At 45.2% G+C, this 18,861-nt stretch overlaps 1 protein-coding gene across 1 annotated transcript; it reads right to left on the bottom strand.

Moving 5' to 3' along the window:
* Positions 1-556: 556 nt before the first annotated feature.
* LOC134405949 (immunoglobulin alpha-2 heavy chain-like) lies at positions 557-12,303 on the bottom strand. Its single transcript, XM_063137191.1, has 5 exons — positions 12,261-12,303; positions 9,279-9,416; positions 2,759-2,839; positions 2,256-2,585; positions 557-723 (listed from the first exon to the last, which is right to left on the bottom strand). The coding sequence occupies exons 1-5, from the start codon at positions 12,301-12,303 to the stop codon at positions 557-559; spliced, it is 759 nt and encodes a 252-aa protein (XP_062993261.1).
* Between the last annotated feature and the right edge of the window lie 6,558 nt (positions 12,304-18,861).

Genomic DNA, 18,861 nt, shown 5'->3' with positions numbered 1-18,861 from the left:
ATATCTGTCAATTTTCATGTTAGAAACCTCAAGTTAGGCACCATGACACCTCATGCACATATACACATGCATGCCAAGCCTCAAGCCAATCCAAGCCTCCCCTGATGTTTTGGGAATTTTTGAAAATCGGACACCCCAGTATCTAAGGGATTTAAAGCTGCAGACAGCTCAATGGGGCCATTTCAAAGGCCTCACTGCCTGCCTGCCTGCCTGCCTGCCTGCCTGCCTTCCCCCCTGGGTGCTGCAGTGCTGGGGCATCTGCCAGGACTGACTCCCCCATACTAGATCTATGGCATATCTCTGCCTGCCTCTCTGCCCGCCTGTCCTCCTCCTCTGTGACTGCCTCGCAGGGAAGGTTTGTGCCCCCTCAGGGGAATTCTTTCTAAAGTTTATGTGGTGATTCCCTTTATTGTGCCTCCCCCCACCCTCCCCGGCACAGTAATACATGGCTGAGTCTTCTGCCTTTAGGCTGTGCATTTGAAGGTAGAAGTTGGAGCCACTCTTTGAGGCGGAGAATCACCCTTGGATTGCAGGTGAATTGGCCAGAAGAAGTGCCTTAATAGTGCAGAAGCCATTCCAGTCCTTTTCTAGTTTTTTGGCTCATCCGGTTCATCCAGGTGCTGCTGAGATCAAACCCAGCTATGGTACAAGTCAGTGTATGGGATTCTCCAGGTTTTTTCATTGCGGCCTCTGACTGGGTCAGAACCACCTGTGAGAGGACACCTGTTAGGGGGACAAAAAGCAAAACTAGCTCAGAATGAAGAAGCAACAGTACACAGATTAAAAACCTCAAATTGAGAGGTAAAGGCAATTAAAATAGAAATCCCAACACACATGAGGAGGAGTCAGCTAGAGCAATGAATAATGATGGGAACGTCGGCATAGCAGAGAAGGGATGGATGGACATCACAGGGGCTCTGTGAGCTTTGCCAGGAGGTCTGTGCTAGGTGGCAAGATTTTCAGGTTTAAATAGAAATCCAAAGCATAAATCCATTTGCACATGAGGTGTCTGTCAAGAAGACCAGACAGTTATCAGTTTCTCCTTTAGTTGCCCCTGCCACCTGGAATTTGTAACCATGAGACATATTGGGCAGTGCTTGCTGCTCAAGGCCACAACTAGGCCCTGCTCATTGGGAAGAATGATTGGAACTGGAATTTGTGAGAAAGTGCAGCTCCCTGTAGTGTGGTGGGAGTCCATGGGCCCTGGACTGGGATTGGCTACCTGATGTCTTCCCTGAGTTGATACAGCTGGGATTTAAAAGGAGTGTTGCAGGTGTGATCATGCCAGCCAAGGAGAAGGCCAGATCGGTGCTTGGGGGTGGTGGTGGTAGGGGCTGGAGGTCATGTTCCTAGAAGTCTGGGAATGCATCCTCTAGGCCTTTTCCCTGGTAAATTGGGGCTAAGCCCTGGTTGCCCTGGAGAGCCCCATTTTTCCGGAGGTATCTGGGGTTTTCCAGGTCATATGGTCACCCTAGTTTTATCTCATGCTCGCTACTGCCCACTTAGGGGTGTGCATGTGTCCTTTAGACAACATCATCTATCTCCTGTGCTCCTGCCACTTCTTCCACTCATTTTTCTATGGCAAAGTAGACCCCTTTTAATCTGACTTTTTTTTAAAAAAAACTACTACGGAATCTGCCTCAATCTCCTGCTGTGTGCAGGAAAAGCGGCATAATAAAAACAGCCTCTGAATGGGCCATGTGGTCTTTGTTTACTTCCTCTTTCCTCTCTGGAAAGAATGAGGAAATGTGGAGAAGTGATGGTAAGGAAACAAGATTTCCCCCTGTGTTATGATGCTCTGTGTCTCAAGCACAATAATACAAGCAGAGTCGAAAGCTGTCAGGGAGCTATTTTCGGTTTGTGGCTCTCTGGTGCCCCTTCCAGTGAATTCTCTCAAAAGTTTATGCAATAATCCAAATTTGTAGTATTGATTCTCCCTAGATTCAGAGGTGTGAATGCAATGAAATGAAGATGCACTGCAGAAAGAAACAGAGAGAGAGAGAGAGAGAGAGAGAGAGAGAGAGAGAGAGAGAGGTGAATCCATTGTCCCTAGCCAGCTGATGTGACACCTGATTTCACTCATTTGGACCTCATTCTCATATGAGTACTCAGGGGGGTGGGGAAAGTCACAATTTTGGTGACATTTTTGTCTTAACGTTGTTCTCCATGCCTGATGTTAATATCTTAACCACTGGATGGTGGTTAAATATGTATTCAGATTCAGTTTCCTCTTTTTGTACAAGGCTCCAATTGACCTTGACTCACTGTGCTTTCTCGGGCACAATAATACATAGCCGAATCATCAGCTGTCAGTGTATTCAGCTGGAGAGAGAACTCGTTCTTGGAGTTCTCTGAAGAAATGGTTGTGCGGCTCTGTAGAGAAGATGAATACCATTTTCTCCCATCTTTGGGATATATTCTTGCAATCCATTCTAGGCCTTTCCCAGGAGGCTGGCGGACCCAGTTCCAAATACTACCCGAGTCAGAGATGGAGACACCTGTCACTTTGCAGGCCATTCTCAGAGTTTCTCCAGGTCTCAGTGTTCCTGGCCCAGATGAAACGAGTTGAATATCAGCAACAGTCCCTGAGGAAGAGAAAATAAGGGAACTGATATAACCTCATGCTAACTAAGGCCTTAGCTAGACCTAAGGTTCATCCCGGGATCGTCCTGGGGTGACCCCAGGATGATCCTGGGATAAACCTTAGGTCTAGCTAAGGCCTAATACTTCAGAACTTTCTGTAGACCTATGTACTTACATTTTGGCATGGCCACCAGGCAAAACAAGATGGACAACAAGGAATTCATAATTGTAATAACAGGATACATGATGTTGGAACCTGGCAAAGGAAGGAATGGGTAGATCATAGAATGCGGTGCTTCCTTTTGAAGAGGAGGTTGTCTGAAAAGGATTTGCATGAGCCCTTACTTCATTGATTTATAAGACAGCTTTTAGAAGCAGAGATAAATGAAGGCTTTGTCCTTTGCTCTATCAACCTTAGGGATCCACCACCTTTCCCCATTCATGTGGGGAAACAGCTTGAGGATTTTTCTTTGTATTTTCATTGTATTTTCCTTCTAAATTGATTTATTGACATCTTAGATAATAAAATAGCATTGATAACATCAAACGTGATAGCCCTCAACAATTCAAAAAATAAATAAAATATTTTCCCATATGTTTTCTGTGTTTCATGTTCATGAACATGGTTTATCCAGCTTAGTTACTCTGACTCCTACTCTTTTACTGAGGCCATAGCTAGTAGGGGTGTGATCCGCTCCGATTAGGAGCGTAGAAGCAGTAGCGGATTGGCCTGCTCCGCCTTACCCAGAGGTGGAGTAGGAGCGGACCGCGGACCCCTAGAAGCAAGGCGAAGAGAAGCGACCATTTTTCGGAGCTCCTAGTTCAGGCGGAGCACTCCGGTCGCCATCTTGAAAACATTTCGCCATAGGATTGCATTGCGGCAAATAATCGCGCATAACTAGGTTGTTTTTGAAGCTATCGTTCTGGAAATTCTTGTGCTCAGAGAGTCGTGGATGGGGGTCATTTTGAGACCACTCTCACCTCTCTGCGTCGTGTGGGTCGCGTGCTATATTTTTTTGAAAATCGGGTCAACCGCGCGGCTCAAACGGCGTTTTCGGCTTTTCGCCCATAGGATTGCATTGAGGGAAAGAATCGGGGATAACTGGGGGGGGTTTAAGCTATCGTTCTGAAAATTCTTGTGCACAGAGAGTCGTGGATGGGGGTCATTTTGAGACTACTCTCAACTTTCTGCGTCGTACGGGTCACGCGCTAGAAGTTTTTAAAAAATCGGCGGGAAAAATACCTTTTTCAAAGGGCTGAGGGGCAGAGTCAGCTCCCGGTCATGATGATCCCAAAGTTAGAGGAGGGCATAGGCAAAACAGGTAACTTGGGATTCTGGGAAACTTCTCTTTCTTCATCTGAATGGGCTTTTCCCCGTGTTTTTTAACACAGTAGCCCCACCAAATGCACAAACACAACCTGAAATCATATACTAAGCCAAGAATAAGAGATAGAAACACAGCACTGCTCCCCACCCTAACTTTGGGGAACAACTGAAAAGATGTGGTGCAAGGGGATGAGCTCCCCTAGGGCATCTCATTGTGGACGTGCCCCCACTCTCTCCTGCACTGGAAGGCCATTAGAGCCTTCCAAAGAGAGTAAAACGGTGGAGCAATGCCTATCATGAGTTGAAGTGAATGTTCACTTTTTAGTGGTGGAGCGATGCCTGTTATGAGTTGAAGTGAGCGTTTACTTCTTAATCTCAGAGCTGTTGGTTGCTGTCTTGAGTTGAACTGGCAGCTGCTTCCCCCTCCCCCGGGCACGTCCCCCTATTGCTGGTAAAAGACAGATATAGCCTTTTTAAAAAAAATCTTCTTTCTGTTTATTGAGCAACACTGCTGCTTTTAATTCCACCCCTCCTTTGTTTATTTATTGATTTATTCCATTTTATATGCATTACTGGCTTATCCTTGGCTCACTTCCTTATGCCCCCAGAAATGCCAGCTGCATGCCTGCCTGCCTTCCCTCCCTCCTCCCCTGCCCACCTCGCAGGGATGTTGTGTGTGTGTGGCTTTGACTCAGGGGAGAAGTCCTTCCTGCGCTCACTTGGAGTTTTGGAAGTTCCAAATTTTGCAGGTTTAAGCCCCGCCAAAAAACAGGGGATGATGGGACTGCCTTGAGTCTCGGCATGCGTATGTATCCCTGGATAAGCTTTCATGGTGGTGAGTTTGAGGTTTTTTTTTAACGTGCAAAATTGACGGAGCTATGGAAAGGGGTGTGAATGGGGTGCCCGATTTTCAAAAATTCCCCAAAAATCAGGGGATGATGGGATTGCTTTGAAACTTGGCGTGCGTGTGTATACCCCCATGAGGTGTCATGGTGCCAAACGTGAGGTTTCTAACTTGAACAGAAAAAAAGTTGTATAATTTTTTAGCTTTCAATGCAAGCCTATGGGGGGGGGGGGGGAAACGGAGCTCCGGATCCGGATCCAGAGCTCCGAGCGGAGCGGAGCGGAAGTGGGCGGAGCGGGGGCGGGGCGGAGCGGCCCGATCCGGAAAATGGCGGATCTGCAAGTGAAGCGGAGCGGGGGGTCCGTGCACACCCCTAATAGCTAGACCTAAGGTTTATCCCTGGATCGTCCAGGGGTCAAACCTGTTCATGTAGGTGACACACAGGGGATCCAGTGCTCAGGCAGGGGCGAACCCTGGATGATCCCAGGATAAACCTTAGGTCTAGCTGTGGCCCAAGTCTTTCCAGAAGGACTTTGGATTTTATGCAGATAATCTGCTTGTAAGGAAAGACAGAATTATCTTTCTTGTAAGGAAAGACAGTAGGATGATTTATATATTGATGAATTGATTTCCAAGCCAGCTTTCTGAAACCTACCAAATTGGTTTAGAAGCAGTTCAGAACATAATAAAAAGCAACAACCCACAAACAACCCAAAAGATAGTAAAAGATTAAAAGCAGGCTTCAAAACACCCAGTTGAAAAGATGTCTTGATCCCTGTTCTTCTGAATGCAGAGTGCATGAGGAACAATCACAACCTCAAAAGGGTTGTGTTCTGGAGTTTGAGAGCTACACAAGAGAAAGCTTTGTCCCTCATGACTGACAAGAATATCTTCAAAAGGGTCTTTTTGATTGAACTTAGAGCATCATGAGGTGTGTGAGTAGGGGGGATCAAGGTTCCCAACCATCACTTGTCCCACAATACTTCCTATTTCTACCCAGAGAAGTATTATTTCTACCCTTTTTGAAGTGCTGAGAGGCAGATTCAACTCCTAATCATGATCACCTGATGAAGCATCCTCCAATCCCAAAGTTGGAGGGGGGGGGGATAAGCAAAATGGGATACTTGGTAACTTGGGATACTGGGAAACTTTTCTTTCTTAGTCACTGAATGGACTTTTCCCAGTGTTTTTTAAAACAGTAGCCCCACCAAATGCACAAACACAACCTGAAATCATATACTAAGCAAATAAAAAACAGATAGGAAACACAGCACTGCTCCGCACCCTAACCTTGGTGAACAATTGAATAGATGTGGTGCAAGGGGATGAGGTCCCCTAGGGCATGTGGACGTGCCCAGTGCACACACTCCTGTCCTTGGAGGGTCATCAGAACCCTCCAAAGATTAACCAGTGGAGAAGCTATGCCTGTCATGAGTTGAAGTGTCAGGTAACTTCTTAATGACTGGTACTTACTTAGGGCCAGTCAAATTGGCATAGTTCCCCATCCCCCTGGGCATGTCCACTTTCCTCTTACTGGTAAAAGACAGATACAGCCTTTTTAAAAAAATTCTTCTTGTTGTTGTTTATTCAGCAACACTGCTGCTTTTAATTCCACCCCTCCTTTGTTTGTTTGTTTGTTTATTTATTTATTTATTACATTTTATACACCCCATAGCCCAAGCTCTCCTGGATTTTCCTCTTCAGTGAAGTCAGGCAGGCTTTCATTGTGGTTCAACTCCTTGTTGTTGTTGTTGTTGTTGTTGTTGTTGTTGTTGTTGTTGTTGTTATTGTTATTATTATTGCTCTTAATATTAATTAGTACTGCTATTATTAACATTATTATTGTTGTTGTTGTTTAATAATGGCTGTGATCACAGTGAAGTCAATCAACTCTGAAGCAAGGATCACAAAGCTTTACTCTTATCCTCCTAGCCTCCTAGTTATGAGATGCAAAAGAAAAGGCATCTCTCTGTGCTGTTCCCACCTCACAGGGATGGTTTGCATTACTTGCTTTGAAACAATCCTTGGCTCACTTCCTTGTGCCCCCAGAAATGTCTGCTCCATGCCTGCCTTCCCGGATATATCATGTTAGGGTTCAGATAAATATGGCCGTTGGCTAGGAGTAGTCTCATTGAAGATTATCCTAGAAAAGATGGCAGGGGTGTTGTCACGACACAGGCCTCACACACCAGGCCTTGTCGCACAAAAACCCTCCTCAAGCCTAGCACCACCACTTGAACAAGATGAAGGTAGGGTAAAACACAACATTTCCCTCATATGAGAGGGTAAAGGCTAGAATCTGAAAAGTTTTACTGTGTATGTAATAAGCTGAAGGTTATATATAACGTGTTTACTATAGTAACTGTAGAGCAGGTAATAAAGCCAAGCAGACACGTGGTTTGAGGTAACAAAACAAAACAAAATGTTTATTTTTGTTTGACAGATCTTAGTTACTTCAAATTAAAGGTAACCTGCTTAATCTACTAGTTGTAATAATAACAGTAATCTTAAGTCTCTTAAAATCTTATCTCCTTTCACTCTCCACACCACTGACAATCCTAACTGACACTCCCCACTCCCAACCAACTAACTCCCCAAGCTCTAGACTCCCCATTTATACTCCTCCCTCCACAGTGGAATATCCTGCTTGGTGTAGGAGAGAGAGAGAGAGAGAGAAGTGAGGTTGCAAATCTGGCCCTGCTCCTGTGTCCTTTAACTGCAGGCAATCATCAGAATATAAGCAGTTAGAGAATGGAGCAGACTTGGGTAAGTTTCACCAGGGGGCTATCTATACATGGGGAAAGGCCTGCAGTGGCTTTGGATCTTTGCTGCATCAGTTAGATGACACAGGCACAGCTTCGCAGTCTCCGCAGAGCTTCCCTGTGATACTGTGACGTTTTTTAAAAAAAACATACCCAATTTTTTTCAAACAGAGTGATGTCAATATGGTGCTTTTGCCATCTGACTCACTCTGGGGCCAATCCAGGGTGAACCCAGAGGTGGTGCCTGGTGGAAGCTGACCAGCGATTGGTCATCTTCCACCAGGAAGAGGGTGGGGCAGCTCAAGTACCCAGATGGTTGCCCCAAACCCCCACACTCCTTCCTTGGCATTGGGGTAATCCAACACTGCCCCAGGAGAGGGAAAGCAGGGTTTGAGAGGGAAGTGGAGGCAACCTAACACCGGCCGGATCTACACTACTGCTTTAAAGCAGTAGTGTAGATCCGGCCACCATGAAAACAGCCCCCAGCTTAATTTCTGTGGGTACTTCAGTTGCTACTAGAGGGAAAAGAGCAACACCAGTCTACAAAGCAGCAACTGTTCTTAGAAAGGTGCCCTATGATGCCAACCTCTGATCTTGATCCTGAGAGGCAGAGGTCCCCTTCAGTCTGATGTGTGGCTTGGCTAATAGCCATGAGAGTTCAGGTCCCTTTCCATATTACTCCTGCACTGTCCTGTGGTCTACACCTTAAATGGTAACATATAATATATTACGTTGTTGGAAGGAAAATTTCCATTCCTTCCAAACAGTTGCAGCCACAATCACAGCCACAATGCCCCCTGGAGCTGTTGCTGATTTTTGGACCCCCTTGAAGAATGCAGATGGACACATGGGGTGAGTCACAGGAGAAATGAGTGGTCAGGAAACATTTCTTTTGGAATAATAAGCTAGGGTGACCCTATGAAAAGGAGGACAGGGCTCCTGTATCTTTAACAGTTGCATAGAAAAGGGAATTTCAGCCGGTGTCATTTGTATGCATGTCACACCTGGTGAAATTTCCTCTTTATCACAACAGATAAAGCTGTGGGAGCTCTATTGCAGCTCTACTGTGACCAGATACAAAAGAAGGGCAGGGCACCTGCAGCTTTAACTGTTGTGATGAAGAGGAGATTTCAGCAGGTTCCCCATATATACAAATGACAGCTGCTGAAATTTCCTTTTCAATAGAACTGTTAAAGATACAGGAGCCCTGTCCTCCTTTTCATAAGCGGCAGGGAGCTGCCTCTCAAAATTCTGCCTTGCTTCATATTCTTAAAGGAACCAAAAAGAATCCTAAATCAAAGACAACAAACACTATGAGAGCCTCCCCCAAAACATTCTAGTCCATTGGGACAGGATCTGGCCTAACACATTAAGAGAGAAAAGTTTGGAGGAAGCCACAGAAGGATGAAGATGGACCAAAGAATGGCAGGTGCTGAATGCCAAAAACAACCCTGTGATGTCTTTGCTTGGTACATCTGACCTGCCTTTTGTGTTTCTTGTTAGTGGCTCTCCGGTGCCCCCTTTGATGAATTCTCTCTATAGCATAGGAAGTGAAGGGTTCTTGCTGTAAGATCTAATGGGATCTACACACTGTGTCTTGCACAGTAATACATGGCTGAGTCTTCTGCTTTTAGGTGGTTCATTTGGAGATTGAAGTTGGAGCCGCTCTTTGAGGCTGTGAATCGCCCTTGGATTGCAGGGGAATAAAAACTATGCCCAGAAGAAGTGCCATAATAGTGCACAAGCCATTCCAACCCTTCACCAGGTTTCTGTCTGATCCAGTTCATCCAGGCACTACTCAGAGTAAGCCCAGTGACGGCACAGGTTAATTCATGGGATTCTCCAGGTTTTTTCAGTACTGCCTCCGACTGGGTCAGAACCACTTCTGAGAGGACACCTGCTAGGGGAACAAAAAGAAAAAATGAAACTTGGAAGAAGGACCAGCCCACAGGTGTCACATAAAACCCAAATTGAGTGGCAGGGATTACACTGCAAAATGGAACACACATGAGGAGGAGGCAGCCAGAGCAATGAGTATTGGCATGACAGGTGGCATAGCGGAGGAGGGACAGGATGGATCTCAGAGGGACTCAATAGATCTTGGAGGGACTCTGTCAGCTTTGCCACAAAGTCTGCGTACTGTGGGAGGCTTTGATGCTTTAAGTAGGAAGCAAAAGTGCTCTTCCCTTTGCATAAAACCCATCTGCATGAGAGGAGTCAGTATTAATATGGCATCAAAACCATTGGGATTCAGTGCATGTCACATCAACAAATATTTCTTGAAAATAGGAAGTCGTTCCAGTTCCAGGTTTCAAGGGTCCTTTCGTCAAGGTTCTCTTAATGGATCTTCCCCTCTTTTTTTCACCAACACCCATTCACAAAGGGCAGGTGAATGAGCTAGAAACATTGGTTGTGGCTCCTTCTTATCCCCATGATTACTTCGGCCATTTCTACATCAGCACGAAAATGTAGCTGGTCCAGCTGAGTCCCTGTATGTCCTTGTTTTTATCTCAATTTTAGAATTTCTGTAAACTGCCCAGAGAGTCCTGGCTATGGGAGTGATATACAAGTGTAAAAATAAATAAATAAATAAATAAATAAATAAATAAATAAATAAATAAATAAATAAATAAATTATGCACAGGGACTCCCGGGGGCAGGGGGGGGGGCAGGCACGAGTTTTCCCAGGGATAAATACTGCTTGGGAAAATCCAATTCTCCCCATGGTCTTGGAATAAGACCCTGACAGATGGTTGTCCAGCTGCTGCTTGAAGGCCTCTAGTGTGGGAGAGCCCACAACCTCCCTAGGTAACTGATTCCATTGTCGCACTGCTTTAACAGTCAGGAAGTTTTTCCTGATGTCCAGCTGGAATCTGGCTTCCTTTAACTTGAGCCTGTTATTCCGTGTCCTGCACTCTGGGAGGATCGAGAAGAGATCCTGGCCCTCCTCTGTGTGACAACCTTTCAAGTCCTTGAAGAGTGCTATCATGTCTCCCCTCAATCTTCTCTTCTCCAGGCTAAACATGCCCAGTTCTTTCAGTCTCTCTTCATAGGGCTTTGTTTCCAGACCCCTGATCATCCTGGTTGCCCTCCTCTGAACACGCTCCAGCTTGTCTGCATCCTTCTTGAATTGTGGAGCCCAGAACTGGACGCAATACTCTAGATGAGGCCTAACCAGGGCCGAATAGAGAGGAACCAGTACCTCACATGATTTGGAAGCTATACTTCTATTAATGCAGCCCAAAGTAGCTTTTGCCTTTCTTGCAGCCATATCGCAGTGTTGGCTCATATTCAGCTTGCGATCTACAACAATTCCAAGATACTTCTCATTTGTAGTATTGCTGAGCCAAGTATCCCCCATCTTGTAACTGTGCCTTTGGTTTCTATTTCCTAGATGTAGAACTTGGCATTTATCCCTATTAAATTTCATTCTGTTGTTTTCAGCCCAGCACTCCAGCCTATCAAGATCACTTTGAAGTTTGTTCCTGTCTTCCAGGGTATTAGCTATCCCACCCAATTTTTCGTCATCTGCAAATTTGATCAGCGTTCCCTGCACCTCCTCGTCCAAATCATTAATAAAAATGTTGAAGAGCACTGGGCCCAGGACTGAGCCCTGCGGTACCCCACTCGTTGCCTCTCCCCAGTTTGAGATACTCTTTAAGTCCGATTCTGTAGACAACTGTGAATCCACCTAATAGTTATTCCATCTAGCCCACTTTTAGCTAATTTGTTAATCAGAATATCAAGATCATCCCCCCTCCCTCTATCTACACTGGTATGGTGTAGAAATGGCTTTTGGCTCCCTCTCAGCAGAGGAATGGAAGAGGTGGTAATTTACTTATTTACAGTATACTAGATCTATGGCCACAAATTACCTCAGCTGTATAGGTCCATTTCCGATAGTTTTCAACAATAGATCTGTTAAAAGGAGAATCCCCATGATCTTAACCTTTAAATCATGGCTTGACATGACTCTCAGTGGGGAGGACTCTCAGGAAGCTAAGTCCCAGAAGCAGTGGCCCAGGGACCCAGAACATGTTGCAACAGCGGCCTCCTACCCATGTTCTTTAATTGAGTTAATATTGTATTATAATTATAGGGGCAGTTGGTTTTGTGGTTGTTAATGAACAGCTTTTTACCAGGCCAAGTAGTGATTCCAACAAAAGAAAGAAAGTGAGGAAGAAATTGCTGAAATAGGAAAAGAAAGAAAGAATTGCAGTACCGGGGACTAAATGACTACTGAATATTTTGGCCAACATGTCTAATCAGAAATGTGTGTTCGGAATCAGTTTCCTGTTTTTGTACACAGGTCAAATTGAACTTGTCTCACTGTGGTTTCTCGGGCACAATAATACACGGCGGAGTCGGCAGCAGTCAGGGTGTTCAGTTGGAGGGAGAACTCGTTCTTGGAGGTGTCTGAAGAAATAGTTGCACGACTTTTCAGAGAAGGTGCATACCACTTCTCTCCAGTATAGGGGTATATTGCTGCAATCCAATCTAGGCCTCTCCCATGAGGTTGACGGAACCATTGCCAAGCATAATGCTGAGTAGAGATGGAGAAACCCGACACTTTACAGACCAATTGCAGATTCTCGCTTGGTCTCACAGTTCCTGGCCCAGATGATACAAGCTGGATATCCGAGACGGCCCCTTGGAAAGAGAGAACATTTCATGCAATACAATGAATATATCATACTATTAGTGAATTAACTAAATCAACATTTCTGCTTGCATGTGTGCTTACATCTTGGAACAGTCACCAAGAAAAAGAAGATCAAGAGATCCATAATGCTGCTAACGAAGAGATGCTCTAGTTAAGTGGGGATGCTGAGTCTCTGGACAAGGGGGAAAGTGAGGATTCTGCATTTGAGAGGTTTACTTATGAATCCACCCACTGGGTCAGAGAGATTTGCATGAGTCCTTCCTCCAGGGAGATATGAAATATAAAGAAGCTGTTAGAAACACAGGGCCCATCTACACCAAACAGGATATTGCAGTATGAAAGTGATATATAAAAGGCAGGAGCCATACTACTGCTCTATAGTGGTATTGAAGTGCACTGACAACTGTTGGGGCCCATTGACACATACCATATACCACTTTCATACCACTTTTATAGTGTTATATCCTGCTTGGTGTCAATAGGCCCCAATAGTTGTCAGTGCACAACAATACCACTATAAAGCAGTAGTGTGGCTCCTGCCTTTTATATACTGCTTTCATAGTGAAATATCCTGCTTGGTGTAGATGAGCCCACTGTTGGCTTCATGATTTTCTACTGGCTTCCTCCTTATGTGTGTCAGTCACATGGATATCCCTCATAGTTTAGATATCTGGATAAAAAGTTAAAGAGATGACAGTTTCCCTCTGATTGAAGCAGTTTTAAGTAGGGGTGTGCACGGACCCCCCGCTCTGCCCCACGGGCCGATCCGAAATTTTCGGATCGGCCCGCTCCACCCATAGTCCGCTCCTCTTCGCCGTGGAGCTCCGGCTCCGAATCGGAGCTCCGCAGTGGAGGGGAGTGGCACCAGGTAAGCCCCCCTCCCTCCTCTCCCTAACCTGCAGAGCCTGGTAAGGGACCAAAGGGGAGGGGGGCCTTACCTGCATCCCTCCGCGGTCCCTCGGCTTCTTCAATTGAGCCCATGGCTCAACCAGGAAGTCTGGGTCGCAAGTGTGGCCTTGACTTCCTGGTTGAGCCGCGGGCTCAATTGAAGAAGCCAAGGGACCGCGGACGGATGTAGGTAAGGGAGAGGCGGGAGGGGGGTTTACCGGACCCTGCCGCTGTCGCCAAATGGGCGACAGCGACAGCGGCAGGGCTTGGTAAACCCCACTTACCTTTCTTACGGAGCTCCGGATCGAGGCAAAGGATCCGCCTTCACCTCGATCCTCTTCGCAACGCTCTGCCAGCCCTCCAATCCTCTTCGCCTCCGCCTTAAGGGTAGGCGAAGCCCCCCGCTCCGCTCCTGCTTCTCTGGTTCGAGGAGAAGCGGAGCACATCCCTAGTTTTAAGAGCTACTTTGGTTCATTGCTGTTATGTCTGTCTGTTTTAAGAGGCCTGTACATGTTGCAAGAAATATTAATATGTGGCAGGTCACCAGAGTCTTCTAAAACCTGATGCTGCCTGCTTTGACAATGAAAAGGAGTCCTGAAAGACTCCAATTCTTGTCCTGTGCTCTTATTATTCTGAAAGGAACAAAAAGTATATAATGATGGGAAAGCATTTGAGAGCCTTCTTCACCAGGGGCTTTCTATATGTTTTGTACTCAATTCCCATAGGCCCCAGACAACATGAACAATGGTAAAAAAAAGAAGAAGAAAGGTAGAAGTTGTAGTCCGAAATATCTGAAGGGTGCTAGATTGAGGACTGCTCCCCTATGAAAAACTTGTATTATAGAAGCATGGAATAGTAGAATAATAAAGTTGGAAGGAGCCTATAAGTCCAACGCCCGGCTCACTGCAGGAATCCACATGATAAGCAATGGCTGTCCAGCAGCCTCTTGAAGGCCTCTAGTGTGGGAGAGCCCACGACCTCCCTAGGTCATTGGTTCCACTGTCATACTGCTCTAACAGTCAGGGGGTTGTCTTTAGGGAAAAGAGGGAGTTAACTCTGATCTGCTCTAGTGCATTGGAAGAGGCAGAGCCTGGAGGAAGCATAGCAGGCTGGAGATGGGCCAAAGAATGGCAGGTGTTGACTGTCAAGTCAACAGCAACTATTTAATTTCCTTTTTTTGGGAACAACTGTCCTGCATTCTGTGTTTCTCATTTGTGGCTCTCTGGTGACCCCTCTTCATAATTCCCTCTACAGTATATGAAGTGAAGGGTTCTTTTCTTGAGAGCTAGTGGGATTCACTCACTGTGTGTCTCTTGCACAGTAATACATGGCTGAGTCTTCTGCCTTTAGGCTGTTCATTTGAAGGTAGAAGTTGGAGCCTCTCTTTGAGGCTGTGAAACGCCCTTAGATTGCAGGGGAATAATAACTGTTTCCAGAAGCAGTATCATGATAATACCACACAAGCCATTCCAATCCTTTGCCAGGTTTCTGTCTGATCCAACCCATCCAGGTGCTTCTCAGAGTAAACCCAGTAACAGCACATGTCAGTTGATGGGATTCTCCAGGTTTTTTCAATGCTGCCTCTGACTGGGTCAGAACCACCTGTGAAAGAACACCTGATAAGGAAACAAAAAGCAAAAAATAATGATAGCTCATATAGGAGAAGGATCAGCACACAGAAATCATACCAAACTCATACAGAGTAGCATAAACAATTAAAATGTAAATCCCAACTCACATGAGGAGGAAGAGAACACCTGAGAAGTAAGCAAAAAAAAACCACTCCCAAACAATTCAAATATGAGAAGGGACAGAACACAGAAATCATACAAAACTCAAATTGAGTAGTATAACCAATTAAAATATAAATCGCAACACACATGAGGAGGAGGCGATCAGTGCAATGAGTATTGACACAAAGGACGTCATAGCAGAGGATGATGGAATGAATCTCAGAGGGACTCTATGAACTTTGCCAGGAAATCTGCATATGGTGGGAGGTTTTCATGGTTTAAGTAGGAAGCAAAAGCTCTCTTCCCTTTGCATAAACCTATCTGCATAAGAGCCATCAGTATTAATAGAGGATCCAAACCATTGAGAGTTAATGAATGCAAGATAGCAACCATTTCTAGAATAGGAAGTAGCATCAGTACTAGGTACTGGGGGCCCTTCAGACAAGATGCCCTCAATGGACACTCTCCCCATTTCCCCAGCATTACCCCCTCCACCTCCCTCTACTTGTCAGGCTTAAGAGTTAGCATGATTGATGTGCATACTTCTCATATCATTTGGTTGCTCCATGATGGTCTCCTCTGACCATAGCAAGGGAGTTGGTGGCAATGGTATTAGGATCACCACTAGGTCCTGGGTAGGTATCCAGTGATGCCAACCTCTAATGATGTCCCTGAGGTCCACCCCTGAACATTTCAGGTAATCCTCTACCATGATGCCATGTGATCTTCCAGTGGGCGAATCGGAGGTGTGCCTCTCCTAAATTGGACCATGAAGACCATAGTTGGGGGTGGGGGGGGAATATAAAAGGTCCACCAAGAGTGAGTGGATAGTCTTTTGTTCCCAGACTGCTCACATCACTTGTCAATCTTACTTGGAGCTCATTCTCATAGACATTCACAAAAAAGGCCACTGTGGTTCAGTTTTAAATTTCCTGGCTATCTGGGTGATTTTATTACTCTAATGCTGATTGTTCCTTCTGACAACGATGTTTTTAAACAACTGAATGGGCCTGGAATCAGTTTCCTCTTTTTGTATAAAGCTTCAAATTGTCACACCATGCCATGAGGTTCATCAGATGAGTGTTTTATCGCACGCTTGTGACTGCCCACTTAGGGATGTGTGCGCATCCTTGAGACGATGACAGCTGTCAGGGAGCTGTTTTTGGTTTGTGGCTCTCTGGTGCCCCCTCCAGTGAATTATCTCAAAAGTTTATGCAATAATCTAAATTTGTAGTATTGGTTTTCCCTAGAAGCAGAGGTCTGAATGCAATGAAATGAAGATGCACTGCTTAAAGAATGAGAGAGAGAGAGAGAGAGAGAGAGAGAGAGAGAGAGAGAGAGAGAGAGAGAGATCAATGCATTATTCCTACCAGATGAAGTGACAACTGATTTTACTCATCCTGACCTTATTCTCATATTACTCAGAAAAAATGTCACAGTTTTGGTGACATTATTGTCTTAGGCAGGAACTACACTACTGCTTTAAAATGGTTTATAACAATAGTGACAACTCTTGAGGCCCAGGACACACTCCCTATACAGTCTTCAAAACATTTTCAAAGTGTTATATCCTGCTTATTGTAGATCGCTTCATAATGTTGCTCTCCATGTCTGATGTTAATACTTTGTCCACTGAATGGTGGCTAAATGTGTATTCAGATTCTGTTTCCTCTTTTTGTACAAGGCTCCAATTGACCTTGTGTCACTGTGGCATCTCGGGCACAATAATACACAGCCGAATCGCCAGCTGTCACTGCATTCAGCTGGAGGGAGAACTCGTTCTTGGAATTCTCTGAAGAAATGGTTGTGCGGCTCTGCAGAGAAGAGGAATACCATTTCCCCCCATCGTAGGGGTATATATTTGCAACCCATTCTAGGCCTTTCCCAGGAGGGTGGCGGATCCAGTTCCATGCGTAATACCGTGTAGTGATGGAAAATCCTGACACTTTACAGACCAGGTGCAGATTGTCTCTGGGTCTCAATGTTCCTGGTCCAGATGATACAAGCTGGATCTCTGAGAAGGCCCCTTGGAAAGAGACAACATTTTCAGTAACGTAATACATTATCATATTAGTGTATTCACAAAATCAATATTTCTAAAACATCCACAGTTTGCCTCTCTGCTTACATTTTGGAACGGCCACCAAGGAAAAGAAGAAAAAGAAGAAAAGACTCATATTGATAATGAAGACGTATCCTAGTTAGAAAAATAATGTTGAGTCTTTGGACTGGGCAGAAAGTGAGGATTCCAAATTTGAGAGGTTCATTTATGAAGAGGAACTCTTCCTGCTCCCAGAATCTCCCTCAGAGATTTGCATGAGTCCTTCTTCCTGTGAGATATGAAATATAAAAAGGCTGTCAAAAGCAAGGTTGACTTCACTGTCATAAGCCAAATGTATACACATTATAACAGAGGGCTTGGGGATTGGAAGATAGAAAGACAACCATTCCACTCTGATGTCTGCTGTTTTATGAGACTCTTTGGTACATTGCCAGTGTGTGTGTGTCTCAAGGCAGGCCCACACAAGTTGAGACCATGATGAATGCTATGTGCAGACATGGGGTAGTTTCCCAGGGTCTCCTTAAAGTTTCTGCTTCTGCTGCCTGGTATGAAAGCATAAAGGAAATGGATTAACAGATTCCTAACAGTTTACAATCCATGGCCTGTGTACTGAATTGAATGCATTTGGTCACAAATTGGACATTTTTTTTAACTTTAGTGTGTGTTGTTCTGTACCAGAACTGGATCAGAAGTTTGGGGTTCTGACTAATACAGTGCCAAAAGATTATCCATCATTTTTCACCCCAACCATTGTCATTCGATTTGATAGAAGAGAAATTGCTTTCAAAAAGTAATTCAAAGGAGACAAAATTTTTAAGTAATTATTGTCGGTTCAGTTCAGGGTACTTGTGCTTATCTTACTTCTGAGGTGGCTGAGGAGTGTCTATGAGTGTCTTGTCTTTCGTTGTACAATCATCTGTCTGGCAGCCTGTAGCCTTTATGACTTCTTGCACTTCCTGCTGAGGAGAAGACATCACGAGGCAGTTCTTCCTATAGGGCTTTTTCAGATCAGGAAGTTGAGGAAGCCTTGCTTGGGGCACTGTAGAGCAATGGGAAGATGTGTAATACATAGAACAATATACACACAGTACCCTCTGCCAATTCAGAGAGATTAGGTAAGGTCAAAAACACCACCAAATGAAATTGAAATTAAATTACACAATGCCTTGAGAATGAGGCAGAAGCCTCTTTTATGGGGGAAACTTTCAGAATATTGGAGTGGAGATTTAGGGCATGTCTATACCAGGGGAGGGGAGGATCTCATGATATGTAATTGTGAGATCCTCCCCCTCAGTCCACATGGGCTGTGTGACATCCCAGGCATTGCGCCTGTCACTGCGGCCATTTTTTTTTACACACATGAAGAGCTGGAGTGCACTCACGCTCCAGCGAAAAGTAAAAAGGTAGAAAACAAAAAAACACTATCCCTTCCCCTCACACACACACACACGATGGGCACGGAGCACCTGAAGAGCTCCGTGCCTGGTTTCTGGCTCCTCGTGTTTACTCGTGAAGAGCCAGGACAAAACCAGGATGCCTGCTCACACCTCCTGTGGTCTGGGATGATCCTGAGACTGTGGGGGAAATTGGGCTAAAAGCCGTTCTGGTTATCCTGGGGAGATGGAGGGATCTTCTCTCCCTGCCCCCGGGATCCCCTGTGCATCATGTGGATGTAGAGGGATGATTCCGGGCAATCCCTGGGATAAGGCATGGTGTAGACATGTCCTTAGTTGCAGCATTAGCTCCATGTATTCCTTGGAGCTTGATGCCAACACTGCCCTCTCATATCCTTGCTGCAGTGCTTGCAGTGATGGAGCAATGATATAAATGGTTGCATTAGAGACAAGGTGTATTGACCCATCACCCCTCAAAAATCTAATGTTTGAGGGAGACTGGGGAAGGAGCTGAACACTGAAGAATGACAACCAGAGCAGGTCCAAATTTTCTCAAAAGGCTTTATCCCCCCCCCCCCCTGAAAGGTCCTGAGAGTTTTCTTTCC

This window comes from Elgaria multicarinata, chromosome 11, assembly GCF_023053635.1.
Source record: "Elgaria multicarinata webbii isolate HBS135686 ecotype San Diego chromosome 11, rElgMul1.1.pri, whole genome shotgun sequence".
Classification (NCBI taxonomy): domain Eukaryota; kingdom Metazoa; phylum Chordata; class Lepidosauria; order Squamata; family Anguidae; genus Elgaria; species Elgaria multicarinata.
Note: the sequence above shows the minus strand (reverse complement) of the source record. Positions and strands in the feature narration are given on the sequence as shown.

Excerpts from the sequence above, each read along its gene's own strand:
- LOC134405949 (XM_063137191.1), bottom strand. The coding sequence starts at position 12,303 with ATGGATCTCTTGATCTTCTTTTTCTTGGTGACTGTTCCAAGAT. Across the intron at positions 9,417-12,260 it reads CTTGGTGACTGTTCCAAGAT|CAGGTGTCCTCTCAGAAGTG; the intron begins GTAAGCACACAT and ends TTGTTCCCCTAG. Across the intron at positions 724-2,255 it reads AGAAAGCACAGTGAGTCAAG|GTGTCCTCTCACAGGTGGTT; the intron begins GTCAATTGGAGC and ends TCCCCCTAACAG.